This window comes from Pongo abelii, chromosome 8 (genome assembly GCF_028885655.2).
Source record: "Pongo abelii isolate AG06213 chromosome 8, NHGRI_mPonAbe1-v2.0_pri, whole genome shotgun sequence".
Lineage (NCBI taxonomy): Eukaryota > Metazoa > Chordata > Mammalia > Primates > Hominidae > Pongo > Pongo abelii.
In genome coordinates, this window is record NC_071993.2 from 140,462,142 (window position 1) to 140,480,983 (window position 18,842).

At 63.5% G+C, this 18,842-nt stretch overlaps 1 protein-coding gene across 3 annotated transcripts; it reads right to left on the minus strand.

The window, feature by feature from the left end:
- Window positions 1-4,079: 4,079 nt before the first annotated feature.
- ADAM8 (ADAM metallopeptidase domain 8) lies at window positions 4,080-18,842 on the minus strand. 3 transcript variants are annotated; one of them, XM_054523096.2, is made up of 23 exons: window positions 18,686-18,842; window positions 17,400-17,503; window positions 16,069-16,145; window positions 15,861-15,939; window positions 15,673-15,749; window positions 15,165-15,354; window positions 14,868-14,930; window positions 14,709-14,777; window positions 14,328-14,497; window positions 14,096-14,177; window positions 13,710-13,858; window positions 13,432-13,609; window positions 13,105-13,194; window positions 12,795-12,984; window positions 12,650-12,719; window positions 12,247-12,400; window positions 11,783-11,860; window positions 11,341-11,415; window positions 10,634-10,748; window positions 9,795-9,984; window positions 9,229-9,294; window positions 5,341-5,418; window positions 4,080-4,882 (listed from the first exon to the last, which is right to left on the minus strand). In XM_054523096.2, exons 1-23 carry the CDS (start codon window positions 18,729-18,731, stop codon window positions 4,855-4,857), a joined length of 2,418 nt encoding a protein of 805 aa, XP_054379071.1. In that variant the 5' UTR covers window positions 18,732-18,842; the 3' UTR covers window positions 4,080-4,854. The 3 variants fall into 3 exon arrangements, with proteins under 3 accessions (XP_054379071.1, XP_024109488.2, XP_054379074.1); XM_024253720.3 differs by having other exon boundaries at window positions 11,331-11,415; window positions 18,686-18,840; XM_054523099.2 differs by lacking the exon at window positions 10,634-10,748 and having other exon boundaries at window positions 11,331-11,415.

Consider the following 18,842-nt stretch of genomic DNA (forward strand, 5'->3'; position numbering starts at 1 on the left):
TTGCAGCCTGCCACGTGCATGACCCAGCATGACCCGGACTCCTGAGCCAGGACCCAGAGTCCCCCTGACAGCAGGGAAGCGGCAGACCCTGGGGGCTGGCACCCGCCGTGGCCCTCCCCAGCCCACTGTGGCACTGAGGGGCTGCCCCCCTGGGAATAGCCCCTTCCTAGAGGCAGCCCTGGCCTGGCTTCGAGAGGGGCTCTGGGAACAGGCGGCCCCGGGTAGCTGACCATACCTGACCAGGCCAGTCTTTGGGAAGCCGCCCTCTCAGCCTATGCACTGCAGGGACACTGGGTGGAGAGGGCTGTGCTTCAGTCACCCTGCAGGGCGGTGCAGCAGCCAGCCGAGCAGGGGGAGGGGGCCTTGCCTTCTGGCTCAGGGAGGAAGCAGCTGCTTTCAGCTGCCTTCGCCTCACCTCCTGAGGCGGCTTTGGAACCCTCCTGAGGTTTGTGGCCCTGAAGTTCCTTCCTGAGACCCCGCAGGGGACTAAGCTCTTGGCCCAGGGGCACCGGGGAGGGCAGAACCTCAAGACAGGGGCCCGTGACGCACGACAGAGTGTGTGGGGCAGGTGTGCAGGCTGTGCCCAAGGGGCCTCGGGGTCAAAGGGGCTCTCGGAAGTGATGTCGACATCACGGTTCCTGAGCGGGTGCCCAGATCTGGATGAGCTGTTTTCTGGAGAAAACAGGAAAGTGACGTCATTTGGTGGCTTCAGATTGACCGCAGCCTGGCAGAGAGGAAGTGCTGGCAGAAGCGAAGCTGCTGACTTCCCAGTCACGGCCTCCATGGTCCACGTGTGGCAGCGTGACTCACAGCTGCATTATGACACCCGGAGGGAAAGCAGCTCAAGCTGCAGTTTAAGGCGACTCCACGGAGCGCCCTGGCTTAGTCGTTGCACAGCACGGGGTCAGATGGATGCCCCGGAGGAGTCAGCAGAGACCCCCCTGGCAGGGGCAGTGAGTGGCCTGGGCCATGAAGAGCAGGCACCTCCTGTGTCCTCTGGCAGAGGCCCAGCACCCTGGACCGTGCCCCTCACGTGCAGGCCGAGGCCGCCCTGCCCTTTGGAGTTCGTCTCTGAGTGAGAGACACTGTTGGGATGGCCGGCAAGTGGCGTTGGGTCCACATGGGGGCCCTGGTCTGGCTGAGTCTACTGAGCACAGGCCTGCCCCTTGCCACCCAGCTCTGCCCATATGTGGCCGTCATTCCTGGGCTTCACCTGGGAAACGTCGTTTGAGGCAGCTCAGCTTTTCCACAGTGGGTCACGTTGTTTGCTGCTGGAGACTGGCTGGGTCTGTGCTTCCAGTATAGGAAGGTTTAGGAGGCAGTCAGCAGACCTCTCCTATGGCCACTGTGCCCTAGGCAGTTGCCTGGGGTGAGAGGGATTCTTCCGGATGCAGCCGTGCACTGCCCAGCAGGCCTGCAGTGAACATCTGTGTGGAGCCAGGGCTCCCGTCCAGCATCCCTTAAGGGTCCTGATGGCTGGAGCTGAGAGAGGCAGGTATGGCAAGGGGCTTCCTGCACGCAGGAAAACTGGAGACCCCTGGTGAAAGAGCCAGGTGTGCACCTGCAGAGCCAGGCATGGGTCCACAGAGCCTGTCAAGCCTGGTTTACACCACAGAGCCGGGTATGCGCTGAGAACCAGGTGTGCATGGAGAGCCAGGTGTACACTGCAGAGCCGGGTGTGCACTGAGAGTCAGGTGTGCACTGAGAACCAGGTGTGCAGAGAGAGCCAGGTGTACACTGCAGAGCCGCGTGTGCACTGAGAGCCAGGTGTGCGCTGCAGAGCCGGGCGTGCACTGAGAGTCAGGTGTGCACTGAGAACCAGGTGTGCAGAGACAGCCAGGTGTACACTGCAGAGCTGCATGTGCACTGAGAGCCAGGTGTGCACTGAGAGCCAGGTGTGCAGAAAAAGCCAGATGTGCACTGAGAACCAGGTGTGCAGAGAGAGTCAGGTGTGCACTGAGAACCAGGTGTGCAGAGAGAGTCAGATGTGCACTGAGAACCAGGTGTGCAGAGTCAGGTGTGCACTGAGAACCAGGTGTGCAGAGTCAGGTGTGCACTGAGAACCAGGTGTGCAGAGAGTCAGGTGTGCACTGAGAACCAGGTGTGCAGAGAGAGCCAGGTGTACGCTGCAGAGCCGCGTGTGCACTGAGAGCCAGGTGTGCGCTGCAGAGCCGCGTGTGCACTGAGAGCCAGGTGTGCGCTGCAGAGCCGGGTGTGCACTGAGTCAGGTGTGCGCTGCAGAGCCAGGTGTGCACTGAGTCAGGTGTGCACTGAGAACCAGGTGTGCAGAGAGAGCCACGTGTACACTGCAGAGCCGCGTGTGCACTGAGAGCCAGGTATGCATGGAGAGCCAGGTGTCTGTTGAGAACCAGGTGTGTGCAGAGAGCCAGGTGTGCACTGCATATCTAAGTGCTCATGTGGAGTCTTGGGCTGGGCAGGTGCTGCCCATGACCCTGGCTCTCTGGCTGTCTTCTGTACATTTGGGGATGGGAGAAGGGGCTCGGCTCTGGCTGGAGGGCAGCCAGGCAGACTTGCCAGCCAGCACTGCCAGGTGATAAGAGCTGGTGCCCACAGGTACTCAGCAAATGTCTGCATTTTGGGGAGGGCTGGAGAAAACGAAGGCCATGCCCTCTCTGCAAGGCTCGGCACAGGCCCCGTTTCCCAGTCCTTCAGCCACAGGGTGTCCCGGCAACAAGGGCGCCAGGTTGCCTGCACCCTGACTGTCTCCTGCGGAAAGGACAGCGCCTGCTCCTTGTCCTCCAGTAGCTGCTGGACTCCGGGGTCTGGGTGCTCTGGCGCCCGGCGGCTGGGTCCCCACTACAAGGCAGCCACCAGCCTTGAATCCAACTGTCAAGGAAATGGGGTGGGCGGCGGAGGCTGGGGAGACCGGGAAGGAGGGAAGTATGGGCGGTTGGCGGGCTTGAGAGACAGGAACCCAGCCTCTGCAAGTGCAGTGGCCTGTCCCCTCCAGAACGCTCTCATTCTTCGTGCTGAAGGGAGCTGGGGGCGTGGGAGGCCTGCGAGACGAATGGGCGCTATCAGCTCAGGGCTCTGCCTCGGAGGAGCCACCCGGAGACAGCACCAATGGGTGTGGGGGCTTGGCCACAGGGGACGTAGATGGCCAATGTCAGGCCTCCTCGGTGCAGCACCAGATGCGTCTAACAGCCTCCGCCCCGTGGGCGCCCACTCAGACTTGCTGCCCAGGTGCCTAGAGCAGAAGCCACCTCCTCAGAGGCCAGCGCGCCAGCCTGGCACCACAGGGACGCTCCCAGGGGGTGCCCACAGGGAACGTGCGCATCGGGCTGCGTACTGCGGCGCGTGTGGGCCGTGAGCCCTGCCCTGTGGCCGGACACTGGAGTCCCGGATCCTACAGATCTTAAAGGCTGAGTCGGATGCAGCAAAGGCGAAGCGGGGTTCGCAGCCCCAGACTCTGGGGGGGTCAGCGAGCAGCCGGGAGGGGCGCCGCGGGCCATTCGCCGCTTCTCCTGGGCCGAGGTCATAGGCCCCGGCTGCGGGGCCCCTCGGACTCCACGACTTCGCGGACGCGCGCCCACCGCCACAGCTGAGGTCCCGGGCCAGGCGGCGCGTGGGTGGCTGAGCGGGAGCGCGTCCAGCCAGGCGTGGAGGCCGCGCGGGGCCGGGGACGAGCCCAGCATGGCGGGGGTCGTGCGGGACAGTGGCCGGGACAAGGGGATGGGGCCGGAAGAGGCGGGGCCGTTGCCGGGAGACGAGACGGAATGGGCGGGGCGCGGCCGTTGCCGGGAGACGAGACGGAATGGGCGGGGCGCAGCCGTTGCCGGGAGACGGGGCGGGGGCGGGGCGGGGGTAGCGCGGTCTCCTCAGTGCACCGCAGCGAAGTCGTCTTGGGCGCGGGTTCCTGGATCGGATCGTCTGCCCGCGGGAGGGGCGGGACTGCTTAGTTACGGGGGGAGGGCCTGAGAAATCCAGGGAGAAAGGAAGGTGGCTTGACCTCATCTACTCGTGTCTGCATTTTACCAAGCGCCGACCCTTGTATCTCGTGAACTGAAACGCACCATCCTTCCCCGCTGATCTAACAAGAATCTACAGAACTCGGTCAATAACTTATTAGTAAAATATACATTTCTCATTATTAAAGAATAAAAGCTTTCAGCCCTGGTGAACACACATCTGAGATCTCAAGAAAACCAGACAAGACAGCTGACTCTCCCACATAGTCCTTTCCATAAAGGCGATTCCTAAGCTTAAACACACACAAAGCTGGGGCTGTCCCTCTTGAATCCCATGGGAAACAGGCCCCAAGATCAGGGAACCTGGAGTCGGGAGCTTGGGGTGCAGTCTGCTCACTGACACCCTCTCGAAGAGCACGCAGGGGAACCTGGTCCTGGGATGGAGTCTTTCTGGGGATGCCCCACGTATGCGCTGCCTGGAACCGGGTGCCCAGGGCAGCCGGCTCAGCAGGCCCCAGAGCAGGGGCAGGTGTGGCTGCAAGGGGCTGTGTATGTGGCCTCCTGAACACAGGGGGAGACCAGTGGCCACCTAGAGACACGTACACACACACGCACCCACAGGCACACAGCTCATCCCAGCCTGGTGCCTGCAGACAGCTGGGGCTACGCGTGGCCAAGGCGGGGAGAAGGAAGTGGCTGAGGGCATGGACAGCAGGAGCCTCTCAGGTAGACGCATTCCTGAGGTCAGAACAGCAGCTGAGCCTGCAAAGTCAGGGTCTAGGGCTGAGTGGCACTAGCTGGACTGTGGAATGCTGGAACGCATGGGTTCTCTGCTGCAACTTCTCCAAATTTCCATACAGGCACAGGTGCCCCACCTAGGGTGCTGTGGGAGCTCCGGCTCCTTGCTTCCTCTGGATGGGGGGCTTCAGGGCAACCTTTGGGCCAACAGCACCCTGGGAGGAGGAAAAGATAACCGATGTTGAAAAACTACCTGCTATAAAAGGTATATAAAGGGTACAACTAAATTTTACGTCCTTTAACATTTCTTAAAATGTGGATTCTTGGTTCATCCACCAACAGCATGGCCCATCCACACAATGGCAAGTGTGGCAGTCACAGTATATACGGCTCACAGAGGACAGACTTTCTTCCCTGCGGTTGCTGGGGGAAAGTCAGGCACCACTGACAGCCGGGGTCAGCGTCTGCTGAGAAGTCCCCTGATCGCAGCACAGATGCCACAGTATACCCACTGCCGATGCCTTTCCCTTTTCTTTCAGACAGTCACCCAAGTTTATCCACAGATAATCAGAAAAAAACCCCACCCTCCAGGGCAGTGCCACCGTCAGCCCCGTGGGGAGGCCGTGCCGTCTGCTGCACAGTGGACTCCGCCTGCTGTGTGCTGGGGCCTCACCTCAGCTGGACCAGGGTTGGCCACATCAGCCCCGGGTTTGACTGGGGGCACTGGGGGCGCGAACGTCGGCTTGATGACCTGGGAGGAAACAGACACAGCTGACATGGGTCCCCCAGGCAGTCCCGGCCCTAGCCTGGACATCACCTTCCCTGGACCTGGAACGAAGCTCCCCACAGGCCTCGCTCTGCCCCCCAGGGGGCCTGCAGGCTCCGCCCCCACTGAGCTCGCTACAGAAAAACCCTCCTGGCTGCTACTGCCCACAGAATAAAGCCCATCAGTGGCAGAATGCCATCCTGGGCCCACCTGCCCAGTCCAGCTCCGGCCACACCTTCTACATCCCCTAACCAACCCCCATATTACCCTCAAAGAGCTTTTTTCCTTTCCTTTTTTTTTTTTTTTTTTTTTTGATTCAGGGTCTCCCTCTGTCACCCAGCCTGGAGGGCAGTGGCATGATGTTGGCTCATTGCAGCTTCCTCTTCCTGGGTTCAAGCGATCCTCCCGCCTCAGCCTCCTGAGTAGCTGGGACGACAGGCATAAGCCACCACACCCAGCTAATTTTTTATTTTTTATAGAGACGGGGTCTCCCTATGTTGCCCAGGCTGGTCTTGAACTCCTGGGCTCAAGTGATCCTCCTGCCCCAGCCTCCCAAAGTGCTGGGATTACAGGCATGAGCCAACGTGCCTGGCCTGAAGAGCTCTACAAATTGCCTGAATGTGGGGTTTTGGAAGCTCAAAGGCCAATAATTAGCTACTAAAACACGTGTTTCTTTGCATTTCAGCTTTCCCAGGGTAGGGAGGCTGGATGTCCACCACACAGAGCTTGGAGCTCACTCCTGGCTGTGTCACACGGAGCCTGGGTGGGCTGAGCATTTGCAGTTTTCAGCAGCTTCCAAAGGACCCTACTGAGCAGCCAGGGGAGTCCCGTGAGAGTGAAGAGTGAGTGACTTCCCTCCTGCACAGTTCTGCAGCCTCTGCCCCATCTACCTCCACGCCTGGTTCCTGCTGCAGCCTCTGCCCCATCTACCGCCATGCCTGTTCCTGCTGCAGCCTCTGCCCCATCTACCCCCACACCCAGCTCCTGCTGCAGCCTCTCCCCCATCTACCGCCACGCCTGTTCCTGCTGCAGCCTCTGCCCCATCTACCTCCACGCCTGTTCCTGCTGCAGCCTCTGCCCCATTTACCGCCACGCCCGGCTCCTGCTGCAGCCTCTGCCCCATCTACTATCACGCCTGTTCCTGCTGCAGCCTCTGCCCCATCTACCTCCACGCCTGTTCCTGCTGCAGCCTCTGCCCCATCTACCTCCACGCCTGTTCCTGCTGCAGCCTCTGCCCCATCTACCTCCACGCCTGTTCCTGCTGCAGCCTCTGCCCCATCTACCTCCACGCCTGTTCCTGCTGCAGCCTCTGCCCCATCTACCTCCACGCCTGTTCCTGCTGCAGCCTCTGCCCCATCTACCTCCACGCCCAGCTCCTGCTGCAGCCTCTGCCCCATTTACCTCCACGCCTGTTCCTGCTGCAGCCTCTGCCCCATCTACCTCCATGCCTGTTCCTGCTGCAGCCTCTGCCCCATTTACCTCCACGCCTGTTCCTGCTGCAGCCTCTGCCCCATCTACCTCCACGCCTGTACCGCCACGCCCAGCTCCTGCTGCAGCCTCTGCCCCATTTACCTCCACGCCTGTTCCTGCTGCAGCCTCTGCCCCATCTACTGCCACGCCTGTTCCTGCTGCAGCCTCTGTCCCATCTACCGCCATGCCTGGTGACCATCACTTCCTCGGCCAGAAATCTCTCTGCCCCCTCCAGGCCCCCGTTTTGCCTGTCCAGACCCCTTCTAGGACTATTTCTGCAACTCACGTACAAGTCTGAAGTTAGACTATTTCTGCAACTCACATACAAGTCTGAAGTTAGACTATTTCTGCAACTCACATACAAGTCTGAAGTTAGTTCAAATAAAAAGTTAAAAAGGAAAGAGAGAAATAGAAAATCACTATTAGGGCCGGGCACAGTGGCTCACGTCTGTAATCCCAGCACTTTGGGAGGCCAAGGCAGGCAGATGACGAGGTCAAGAGATCAAGACCATCTTGGCTAACACAGTGAAACCCCGTCTCTACTAAAAAAAAAAAAAAATAGAAAAATTTAGCCAGGCGTGGTGGTGGGTGCCTGTAGTCTCAGCTACATTGGGAGGCTGAGGCAGGAGAATGGCGTGAACCTGAGAGGTGGAGCTTGCAGTGAGCTGAGATTGCGCCACTGCACTCCAGCCTGGGCAACAGAACGAGACTCCATCTCAGAAAAAAAAGAGAGAAAATCACTATTAGGCAAACAGCACAGAACAACTGTTGCAGCCAATATTCACCAATGGATGTCAAAACTAGTGGGTCCAAGCTTAAGGTTCAAAGAGTCTCAAGGTATCTCCCCCAGGCATCTGCTCACTATAAACAGAAGACAGGGGCTTTCTAAGGAAAAATCCGTGGACGCTGCTCCAACTAGGCGCTGTGTCAACATCACCCGTGACGGAAGCTGCTTGTGGGCCAGGCCTGGGCTGTGCCCTGGGAAGGACATGTCCAGTGCTGCCCCCGCCAACAGTTCACGGCCCTCATGCACACGAGGAAAGATGGGACAAACCCAGGCTGAGGGACTCTGAAAACACTGCTGGCCACACTGCCAAAGTGCAAGCTGAGGAAAGGCAGAGGGGCCGGGGGCTGAGTGCCTGGGGGGACCATGGCCGGAGAAGGGCGTCCGGAGGGAGCGGGCAGTACCGACTGGGTCGCACCGGTGACGTGGCGCCTCGGCTGTGCGCCCACACTGTGGCCATACGGGAGCTGACCTGGGATGTGGCACCACAGCCGTGCGCCCACACTGTGGCCATTCGGGAGCAGGCCGGGCGAAGGGCATGCAGGATTCTCTAGGCTATTTTTGCAACTTTTCTGTAAGTCTAAAATTTGTTTAAAATTAAATGTTAACCAAAAAAAAAGCCTCTACCCAGAGGGCAGGGGCTCTCCTGCCCCAGGTCTTCCCTGCACAGCCCAGTCCTAGGGCTGACCACAAACCTCTGTGGAGGGGGTCCCCGGAGATGCACCGTGGGACCTCTTCACACAGGCACCTCCCCAGCCCCGGACTGCCCGCCACCGTCCTGCCCTCTCTGAGAACAGAGGTTGCTCACAATGTCCAACAATGCCAAGTGGGCCTTGATGGTACCACTGGGGCCCCGTGCTAGGCCCCAGAGAGAAAGCCTGGCCCTTTCTGCTGCCCTAGCTGAGTCAGGGGCCCCAGGAAGGGAGCTCAAGGGTCCTTCTCCACCCACTGCCAGAGCGGTTTCCCAGGGCTGAGGCCAATGAGCTGCCCCCACGGGGTCCAAAAAGGGCTCCAAGGTTAGCCCAGAGGTGGGAGCCAGGGCACAGGGACAGGACCCCAACCCTGGGGGGACACGGAGGCCTGGGAGTTAACCCTCAGCATGCCAGGGCTCCAGTGATTCAGGTTTTGAGAGATCTTTTCAAAACCCCCAAAGCCCCCAAACCCAAGGGAAGCGCGGAACGTGTCCCGGCCCTGAGCCCACCCACCCATCTGTCCTGCAGGGCCCCAGAGAGTCCTCTTCTCTGCCAGAGCTTCAGCTCTGGGAGGGGCTTGGTGGGTGGAGCAGGTCTGAGTGGAAGGAGAAGGAGCCAGGACCCCCAAACCAGCTCCAATGCAGGGCAGGACTGAGCTCCTGCCTTCCTGTGGCCTTGCTGACCTACCTTTCAGTCTGATGTCCTCACGAGGCCGGGCTAACCAGCCTTCTGTGTATAGCGGGGGCCACCTGGGGATCCTTAGCCCCCGGTGCAGTGCACAGACCCCAATCCCATCAGGAAGGCCTGGACACCCTCAGACGGCTTGGCCGCCCAATCACCACTGCTCACCTGCTTTGGTGCCTGCCGGGTATAGACAGGAACTGGGAAGGGTGGGCTGGACACAGTGACTGGAGGCTGGAGGAGATAGGGCCGAGAGCCTGGGTCAGAGCTGGGACCACACCCCGTGCCCCTCCAGCACCCCCAGCTCCAGGATCCAAGGTTCCTGCCTCTTGTGTGTGCTGGAGGGGTCTGCGCGGCCATAGGGCCCCACCCCAGATGAGAAGCCCCACCCCATTCCTCCCCTCAGCTGTGTGATCCCGAGCTGGGGGCCGGAGAGCATTTGCGTCTCGACACTGTCCTCAGATGGGCTCTGTTGAGGCCAGGAAGCTTCCCTGGCCTTGGAGCCCCCAAGTTTAAGTTCAAGCTCAGATTCTGTCATGGCTCAAAGGGGTCTGGGAAGTGCCCACTCCCGAAGCCTCAGTGTTCCCAGCAGCTGCTCTGGGCCTCGGGGCCACCGACGGCCTGTGCGTGAATTTAATGAAAGGGCTCTGCTGGCCTCGGGCTGCACTTGGGGTCACAGGATGGGGCCTGGGCACTGCTTTCAGCCTCATGAACCCGCCAGGGGTGGTGCTTACAGCAGGGGGCGGCCTCTTAGGAGCCACCGAGGAGGCCCGGTGTCCGGCGGGCTGGCCCGGGTAGGTGGTGGGGACCGGCTCTTGGGGGCCCCTAGATGGGGCCGGAGCCCCGCCCTTGGCCGGCATGCAGCTGGCAGCCTGGTGGAACAGGGGGTTGGAGCGCCCCATGGTGGTCTTGGGAGCCATGTTCCTGGGGAGGAAGCACAGGATGCGTGGTCAGTGTCCGGCCATGGGGCCCCAGCACCACACCCGAGTCTGTCCCTCCCAGCTCCAGCCGACCCGAGAGGCTTCAGGGCGAGAGGTCGTGGCCATGAGACACAGACGGGCCCAGGAGACGGGGAGGATCCTGAAGAGGCAGGGACGCCCGCTCCATGTCCTGGGGGCCCCAGTCTGGTGGGCGGGAGATGCTTGGAGGCTGTGGGGCCAGTGTGTCCTGCTGTGTGGGGGTCTCCTGCTGTGTGGGGGTCCAGGTCCCTAGAGCAGGGCTCAGCAGGAAACTGGCGGGGTGCTCACGGGGCTGGGTCAGGGTATGGGGGACCACACTGGGCCTCTCTGGATTTGCCCCAAGCCCAACTTGCCACCAAAACCATGCCCTGCCCCAGCTTCGGGGGAAGGCGGAGTCCAGAGCGGCACCGGCTGAGTGGAGCCAGGAAGGGCCTTCAAGCTCAGCCCAAGCGGGCGGGGGCGTCACGACGTCGGGCACAGAGGAGCCTGGGTGTCCATGCTGTCCACCGCGGCCCGTGCTGGGCGCTCCTTCCTCCGGCAGCTGAGCACGGGAAGCACTCGCCATCCTCCATCATAGCCCCTGCCACCCTCTGTCACAGCCCCGCCACCCTCACCTGCTCCGGGTGCGGCTCCGGGCTTTGCGGTAGACGATGATGCCTGCCAGGGTGACCAGCACAATTGCCAGGAGCACCACAACCACCACCACGAAGATGAGGAGGCTCCCGGACGCTGTGGGACACACGGCCCCACATCAGGCAGGCAGGCCGCGACCTCAGGCAGGAGTCAGGGAGGTTCCCAGAAACACGGTCTTTCTCAGCACCCCCAGGCCGTGCCCTGTGGACCCCTCAGGGAGGACCCGGTACCTTACACCGGCACTCCCAGCTCACCAGTGACAGGTTGGAGAGCTTGGCAGGGTGGCCCTGGGCCACAGTGCTGTGGGCACGGCTGTGCCTTTGAGGCCTGATGCTCTGGACGACCACGTGCTCAGTGGCCGCCAGGGAGGAAATGCTGGGTGGCCTCAGGGCCCTGGGCCGAGGAGGGGCTGGAAGACACAGGCTGAGAACACTGGAGTCTCAGCTTACCGCCGTGCCCTGCCCTCGGCCGCTGCCTCCCTCTGGGACAGGGCTCTCCCCTCCTCACATCGGCCTGGGGGCAGACAGGCTCTGCCTACACCTGTGTGCCGACGCCTGTGGTAGCAAACTGGCACCATGAACACCACCAGCTTCCCGGGTCCGCAGCTTCTGCCTGGGCTCTGTTGGGGCCCTCTGAGCTTGCACCCCAGCCCCACCCACGCTGGCCAGGGAGGCCTACCCGCGTGCACCTCAGTCAGCAGCTTCGCGCAGTGGGGCGGGGCCCAGCCCGCGTGGCAGTGGCACTCCTGCTTGTGGTTGCACACCTGCGTGGACGGCTGGGCTCAGGGCCAATCCTGGCGTGGACCCCAAGGGGCCGTGGGGTCCGCGCCTCCAGCATGAGGGCCCCGGGCCAGCCCCACCCCCGAGGGCCCCTCGGTCCCCGCCCACGTGCGCCGACGGCAAGGCCCCTCCATGTAGCCCCCGCCCATTGCCCAGTGACCATGCAGGTTCCATCCATGGAGGCCACCCAGGCCGGGCCTCAGCCGACATGGGCTCCACAGAGACCCCCACGGACAGGACACGCCGGGCTCCCCCAGCTTCAGGCTCCTATGTCCAGAGCTGTCCCCAGCACTAGCTCCCTCAGAGCGGCAGCCTCTGTGCAGGGACCCCGTCCCGAGAGGCCACACATACCCCGTGGTTGTGGCACTGGGCGGAGCAGTTTCTGGATCTGTAAACGTGTAAGTCCTGGCAACGTCCTTTCCAGCAAACCTGGGGGTAGGAGGCATCTCTCAGGCAGCCGCTGTGGACCCCTGCCCCACCAGTGTCCCTTGAAACTATGGGGTAAGCTGGGGGTGGGCTGTGGTCACCACGTCCAAGGTGGCTGTGCTTCAGCCCATCTGCCGGCTGCCTACCCCCAGAGCCCCTGGGAAATGGCCCTCCTGGGGCACGTGGCCGCCGGCGATGGCCATCAGATGAACTGAGAACCATGTCTCCCCCCACCCCCCGGCAACCTTTCAGTCTCTACTAGAAGCGCGGAGAGAACTCTGTTCCCACAGCCTCAGGCAGCTGCCAAGCTCAGAAACGCATCTGCACCCACGTGGGGCACATGCCCGGGATGCCTGGGGGGTGGCGCGGCCTCTGAGCCAGGGGCTCACCTTCTCTGGTCCGCACCGGGTGCCCTCGGGCACTGGTTCATAGGCAGTGCCATCCTCTGTGGTGAGCGCTCGGCACACAACGTTCTGGAAGCACATGCCACGCCCTGGGGGCTGCTGCCCGCCCTTGCACTGCAGAACGCCACACATGTCAGCCCTGTGGATGGAGGGCAGGTCATGGGCCAGCTTGCCCAGGCACATGCTGGGGGGCCCAGGAACCACAGCAGGCTGGGGCCACAGTGACCCACCTCCCTCCCACAACACGGTACGCTTGAGCCTGGGGTCCACGGGTCCAGAGCAGACCCTCATGGGAGCAGGACCCTTTGCGGAGGCCCTTCTGGGGCTGACCGCGCTGTGGGAACATCACACGTCCTGGGCCCAGGGGAATCTGGTCTCAGAAGCTCACCTGTACCGGCTGGTCTTGCAGCCTGGTAGGAAGTCGTAGGAGAAGCAGGACTCCTCGGCAGCCTGCCCACCTGCGGGACCAGGAGCGGGTTAGCCCTGGCAAGGCCTGCAGCCACCCTGCCGGGCCAGCTCTGTGCCCACTTCACCTGGCCCCCACAAGGCCTGGCACTGCTGGGCCAGTGTGGGGCAGGTCCCATTGTAGCAGTAGCCCCCGGAGCAGGGCGTGCCGTTCTCCTGGAAGGCGTCTTCCGGGCACTCAGGGTGCCGGCCGTCACAGAACTCCTCGAGGTCACACATGTCCTTCTTGGGACGGCACGGCTCAGCAGCCGGCTTCACCTGGCCCAGCAGAGAACAGCTCACCATGGGGACAGGTCCACGCAAGCTGCCTGGTCCCTAGCGCCTCAGGGTCCCTTCCCACCTGCCAGCCAGGGGTCCCCGGTGGGAGGCTGCACTCACCCTGCACTCCTGGCAGCAGGTACCGTGCGCACACTGGGCCCCCTCAGCCAGCTGGCAGGTGGTGGAGTTGCAGCAGCGGTTCTGGCAGTCCTGGGGTGACGGCAAAGGCCTTGGCAGGCTGCACTGGGGCAGGCTGGGCTCCAGGGCGGACCTGGCCGCCTCCCCTGACCACTGGGGTACCCTGCAGCCACTCCCTCCCTGTGACCGCTCTGGACACCAGCGGAGCCCCCAGTTCCACGTGTGGCTGTGCAGTGGTCACCCTGACCTGAAGGGACAGAAGTTGTGGCACCCCATGCTGACGGGAGCAGGTGTGGGGCATGGACGCACCTCGGGGGGGCCGCAGTCGCACTGCTCCCCACGCTCCACAAACAGGTTCCCGCACACAGGGCCGCCCACCAGGTGGCTGAGGTCAGGGGCGTTGGCGAGGCAGGCCGACTGCGGCCGCTCCAAAAAGCTCTCCAGGTAGGCCTGGCTGCAGTCACTGAACATCCTGGGGAAACTGGAGCTGGGGAGGCGGGGCAGCATTGCGGGAGGCGGCCCGGCCCCTTCCCCACCCACCTGGCACCTCCAGCATACCCTAGCTCTGCAGGGCCCGGCCGCCTCACCCAATGCTGCCCGCCATGATGCAGCGGCCGGCCTGGGAGCGTTCCCGGCAGCGGCACCCCTGGACGTTCTCATCGTGGTCCATGCCCAGGTTGTGGCCCATCTCGTGGGCCATGGTGCAGGCCACACCCACGGGGTTCTTGCTGTGGTCCTGCAGGAGGGTCCGTGCTCTCAGGAACCACGGGGCCAACTCCCCACGCCTGCCACCCTCACCCCATCAGGGCCCAGGACTTGGCACAGGTTCCCCCAACACCACCTTAAAACATAAAATCAGGCATTAAACCTGGCCTGAGGGGAGGTGGCCTGCTCCAGAGACCTGGACCGAGGCTTCCCCTCCCCTATCCAGCTCTGGCCTCAGCCTGGCAAACCCGGGCAGGAGCCCCCTCACCTGGTTCACAGCCCCTGAGCTGTGGGAGCACATGGCAGACACCCTGGCAAACCCCACTGTGGTCCCGGTGAAGTCGACACCCCTGGAAGTGGGAGTGACACAGATGCCCTGGACGCAGCTCCCTCCCCACTTCCCTCCCACCCTAGCCCTGCTCTCCCTTCCACCCCAGCCCTCCCCACCCGCCCGCCCTCCCTCCCCAGCCCTCCCCACCCTGCCCGCTCCGCCAGCTCACGTGATGAGCTGCACGTTGTCATGCAGGTGCCGCCGTGTCACGTGCTGCGCCTGCCAGGCCAGGAGGTTCTCCAGTGTGACATTGGGGTCGGGGCTGACGTGGAACCTGTCCTGACTATTCCAAATCTCCAGGCCCACCAGGACCACACGGAAGTTGAGTTTCTGATATAGCTGGAGAGACGGTGGAGTCCTGGGGGTCAGGCGGGGTGGCGGAAGGTGCAGCAGGGAGGGTGGGTGGCGGAGGATGCACCTGTCCCACTGTGAGGTGGGGCCAGGCACAGGTGCCGGGCAGAGCTGGAGCAGGTGGAATGAACCCCATGGCAACACCCCCCCACCTCCCGCCAGGGGCTCCAGCACCTCTGCAGCCAGGACTGCTGCCCACCTTGTCCACATGATTCACTACCTCCAGCACCCGATGGCGGACGGCTGCTTCACTCCCCAGCATCTGGAACTGGGGACACGAGACCCTCAGGCTGGAGCCCACACACCCCCCATGCCCCCCACACCGGCCGCTCTCCCACCTTCCCCACCCCCAGCACACCTCTGCATTGTCCACGACCACATACAGCTCCACGTAGCGGGTCTCTCGGGATGGCAGAGAGTCCTGGGGAACAGCCACAAGAAGCCAGTCAGACTTCTCAGCCCCAGGGCCTGGACCCTCCCTCAGGGACCCGGGGCCACTGTCCAGCCCCTGCCCAGTGCTGGGGGAGCATGGCCAGGCCCGGTCCAGGCTGCAGATGATGGGCAGCACCCAGCGCATGGGGAGCCAGGGGGACTCACAGGCCAGGCAAGCGGACACCAGCAGGACCGGCCAAACACGGGAGACAAGGGTGCTCACCCCAGGCCGAGGCCTGAAGACGGCTGCCATCCGGGGCCCCAGGAGGCTGCCCAGGCTTTCGTCGCTGACCCCGCAGGTCCCGGCCGTCTGCAGCAGGTGCTCGGCCTGGTACACGGCGTGCCGCCCGCTCTCACCACCTTCATCCAGGGGCTCGATCAGGTGCAGATCTGAGCCCACCTGGAAGAAACCCCTGAGGGGAGTGGGAGCCGGGTGTGCCGTGGGCTTCAGAGCGGCCTGGTCCTGCCCTGAAGGACCAGAGGCTCCAGTTTGCTGCCTATAGCTCCCCCTACCCTGCCACCAGCAGCCCCCCGCAGGTGACTTCAGGCCCCAGGGTACAGGAGGGTGAGCCTCTTGGGCTTGGGGTCCCCTGAGCAGACCCCCCTGAGAGACAGCAAAGGCCTGAGTGGGAGGGGGAGGCACCCTCTCTGCCTCCCTTCCCCACCCCCGCCCCAGGCTTAGGCCTTCCTCTCCAACAGCAGGAGCCCTGGTGTTCTTCCACCGCACCCACCTGAGGCCGGCACAGGTGCTGAGGCTGGCGGCTGAGTCCGGGTACCCCTCCACGTGGCCCTGGTAGAAGCAGTGGTCCTACAGGGAAGCAGGAGAGGGGTCCACAGGCTGTACCCCCATGGCCCCACAGGCTCGGGGAGGGCTGCCCAGCCCCTACCTGTCCGCCCAGCTGCTCCGCCCGACCCATACCTGCCCGCGAGGCTGCTCCGTCACCTCGGAGCCATTGGCAGCTGTGTAGGTCTCTGTGTAGCCGGAGCCCAGCAGGTCCCTGGAAAAGAAGTGCTGTGGCTGCCTCGGCCCCCTTGGTGCAGAGACGCTGGCCCAGAGGCTGGACGCCAGGGACACCAGTGTGCTGGAGCCAGGCCCAGGCAGGGGGGCCAACCCGAGACCCACTCACCTGTTCTTCCGCAGGTGCAGGGTGAAGTTGTGCCCTGTGGCCCCAAGGACATAGCTCACCTTCTCTGGGTGCAGGCCCTGAGCAAGGAGGGAAGGGACCAGGGTGAGCAGCCTGCCCGGGCTGTGCCCACCTCAATCCTGGCAGCCAGAGAAGCTCAGCTGGGGAGGAAGGGGTGCCGGCCTCCAGCCCCAGGTCAAGGCTCCATCCTGGAGGGTCCACAGCCTCAGGCAGGGTAGAGGGTGGAGGGTGGAGGGTGGAGGGTGGAGGGTGGAGGGTGGAGGGTGGAAGGTGGAGGGTGGCGGGTTGGGGTTGGAGGGTTGCGGTTGGATGGTGGAGGGTGGGGGGTGGCGGATGGGGGTTGGAGGGTAGAGGGTAGGGGGCGGGACTGTGCTGAAGGTGACCGGCGGAGCCCAGCACTTGGGTAGACAGGAAGGACACGATGCTCCTCGGTCCTCCCAGGCCTGAGTTTCCCCATCTGACCATGCATGGGTAATGACAATGCCCTTTCCCCGAGAAAGCATAGGGTGGGGGAGGCATAGCCTCAGCCAGGCAGCAAAGGAGGTGGGTGGCGGGGATAGCACGCACAGGCCCCTCCAGCGACAGCTGCCTGCGTCCAGGACCCGTCCCTCCCAGCAGCTGCTGGACCTGGTGGTGCCTGCAGAGCCTCCTCCTCCACCACTGCGTCTCCAGCCCCCATGTGCAGGCTGGGGCTCAGCCTGCTGAGCCCCGGGACAGCCTTAGCTGTGCCATCGGCTGGATGAGCCCAGGGCAGCAGGCAGGTCAGTAGTAGGTTCCCCAGATGCTGAGGTAAGGACAGGGCTGGGGCCGGAACTGCCCTCCCTGGAAACAGGCACACAAATGCATGCCGTGCACATGTGTGCACACCCACCCACTCAGGCTTCAGGAATCACCCTCGGGCAGCCCCGGTCGGGGAGGGGGGCCATTCTCAGTTCCCAGCCCTGGGAAACCCCCACCAGGCCCCCCCATACACAGGAAGGTGTGTCAACTCTGCGGTGAGCCAGCGTCACTTCTCAAAGAGGAATTTGGCTCATCAGCCTTGCCAAGTGAAACTGGGGAGGGGCTCGGGGCCAGCACAACCTGCCCCTGCTCCCTTCCAGAGGCCCATAGAGTTCCTGAAGGAACGAGGAGGCTGTGAGCCCCCAGGCAGTGCTGGAGGGAGGAACGGAGATGGGCCCCAGGGGGCTAGAGCTGTAGAGGGCAGCCCCAGACGCCCACCTGGCCTCTCACCAGTTTCCGTAAGCTAAAGCTCCTTTCACAGAAATAGGCTCAGGGGCCAGCCAGGGACCCTCCCCAGGCCAGCTTAGACTCACCAAGCGGGAGGGCAGAGCTCGGCGGACTCGGGGTCCTGGCAGACGCCGTGGCAGCACCACCTCATACTGCTCCACGAGGACCCAGGGCCGGCTGGGGATAATCGCTGTGGGAGGGAGGGTCAGCAGGCATGAGGGGCCGGGGGGCAGGGAGTTTCCTTCCCAGAGGCCTCCTGGGCCCTCAGATTCTGCCCCTTGCTGGGCTTGACCCTCCCCTGGGGAACTCACCAGATAGCTTGGGGACAAAGACTCAAGTGAGGGTTCTGTGCCTAAAAGACCCCAGGAGCATCCCCAGGCATGGTCGGTGGGCCTGTGTCCTGCAGCACCCACACACAGTGCTCAGAGAGCCTGTGGGTGCCAACGGGTGCCAGCGACTCCACAGGCCTCCAGGCTGTCTCAGATCTCTGGAGGGGCCCGAGGGCAAGGATGAACCTTCCCCCCAGGGAGGAGGACTCGGGCTGCCGACCTGCCCGTTTCCATCTCCTCCATTCTTCCGATCATCTGATCGCATCTAACTGGGGAGCAGGAAGGGCCTCCCAGAGGCTGTTCACCTCCCAAGAACTGGAAACTCCCTGGTATCCGAGAGCAGAGGGCAGGGACCCAGCACGCAATGGGCAGGGTTTCAGAGACCACCAACCCCAAGACCCTTTGCTCCCGTTAAACACAATAGTGGACGTGTCTCCATGACCACATCTCCAACCTGGAGAGGCAGCAGGGGAGCAGCCAGCCCCCATCTGCCCAGGAAACTGGCGGGAAGCAACCCGGCCTCCAGCCTGAAGCTCCTCAGCACACCCCAGCCCAAGTCCCTCCAGGAGCAGGGGTGGGATCCAGGGTCAGCAGCCCCATGTCCTCCCCCAGGCAGGAGACGGGTGCCCTCAGCCCACACCCCTGCACTCCAGGCCCCAGCTTCGCTGCCCTCCCTTCCCTCCTTGGGTAAATAGTGGGGGTGGGTAGCCCCACAGGTGAGTCCCAGGAACCCAGGGCGCCTCGCGCAGCAGGTGAAGCGTCCTGCTTGGCCTGGCCCCGACCCCACTAACAAGCTCAGAGGCGGGACTTCCCTCTCACAGTTCACCTTTGAAGGTTCCCTCCGACCTCCCCAGCCTCCCCGGCCCGGGGCTCTCCACCCAGAGACCACTGTGCACCTGACGGCCCGCTCCCAGGGACCAGCCCGAAGCCGGGCCAGGGTGCGGGGCGCGGGCAGGCCAGGGGCTCGGGGCCCGCGTCACGCCCTGCAGGGAGAGCCACCCTGCCCCGCGCCGCGCCCGGGACGGTTCCCTGGAACCACTCACCAGGCAGCATCATCGTGCCCAGCAGCCAGAGTCCGAGGCCGCGCATGGCCGGGTCGGGGCGCGGAGGCGGAGGTGACAGCCCCGCGGGACACGGTCTAGTTACTGCGCTCCTGGCCGGAGGCTCTTTTCCGCTCGCCCCGCCCCGGCGCCCCGGCGC

Coding starts and splice junctions, on each gene's coding strand:
- ADAM8 (XM_024253720.3), bottom strand. CDS start 18,731: ATGCGCGGCCTCGGACTCTGGCTGCTGGGCACGATGATGCTGCCTG. Junction 14,498..14,708: donor TAGTGAATCATGTGGACAAG/GTGGGCAGCAGT, acceptor CCGTCTCTCCAG/CTATATCAGAAACTCAACTT. Junction 5,419..9,228: donor CCCGGCAGGCACCAAAGCAG/GTGAGCAGTGGT, acceptor GTTTCCTCCCAG/GTCATCAAGCCGACGTTCGC.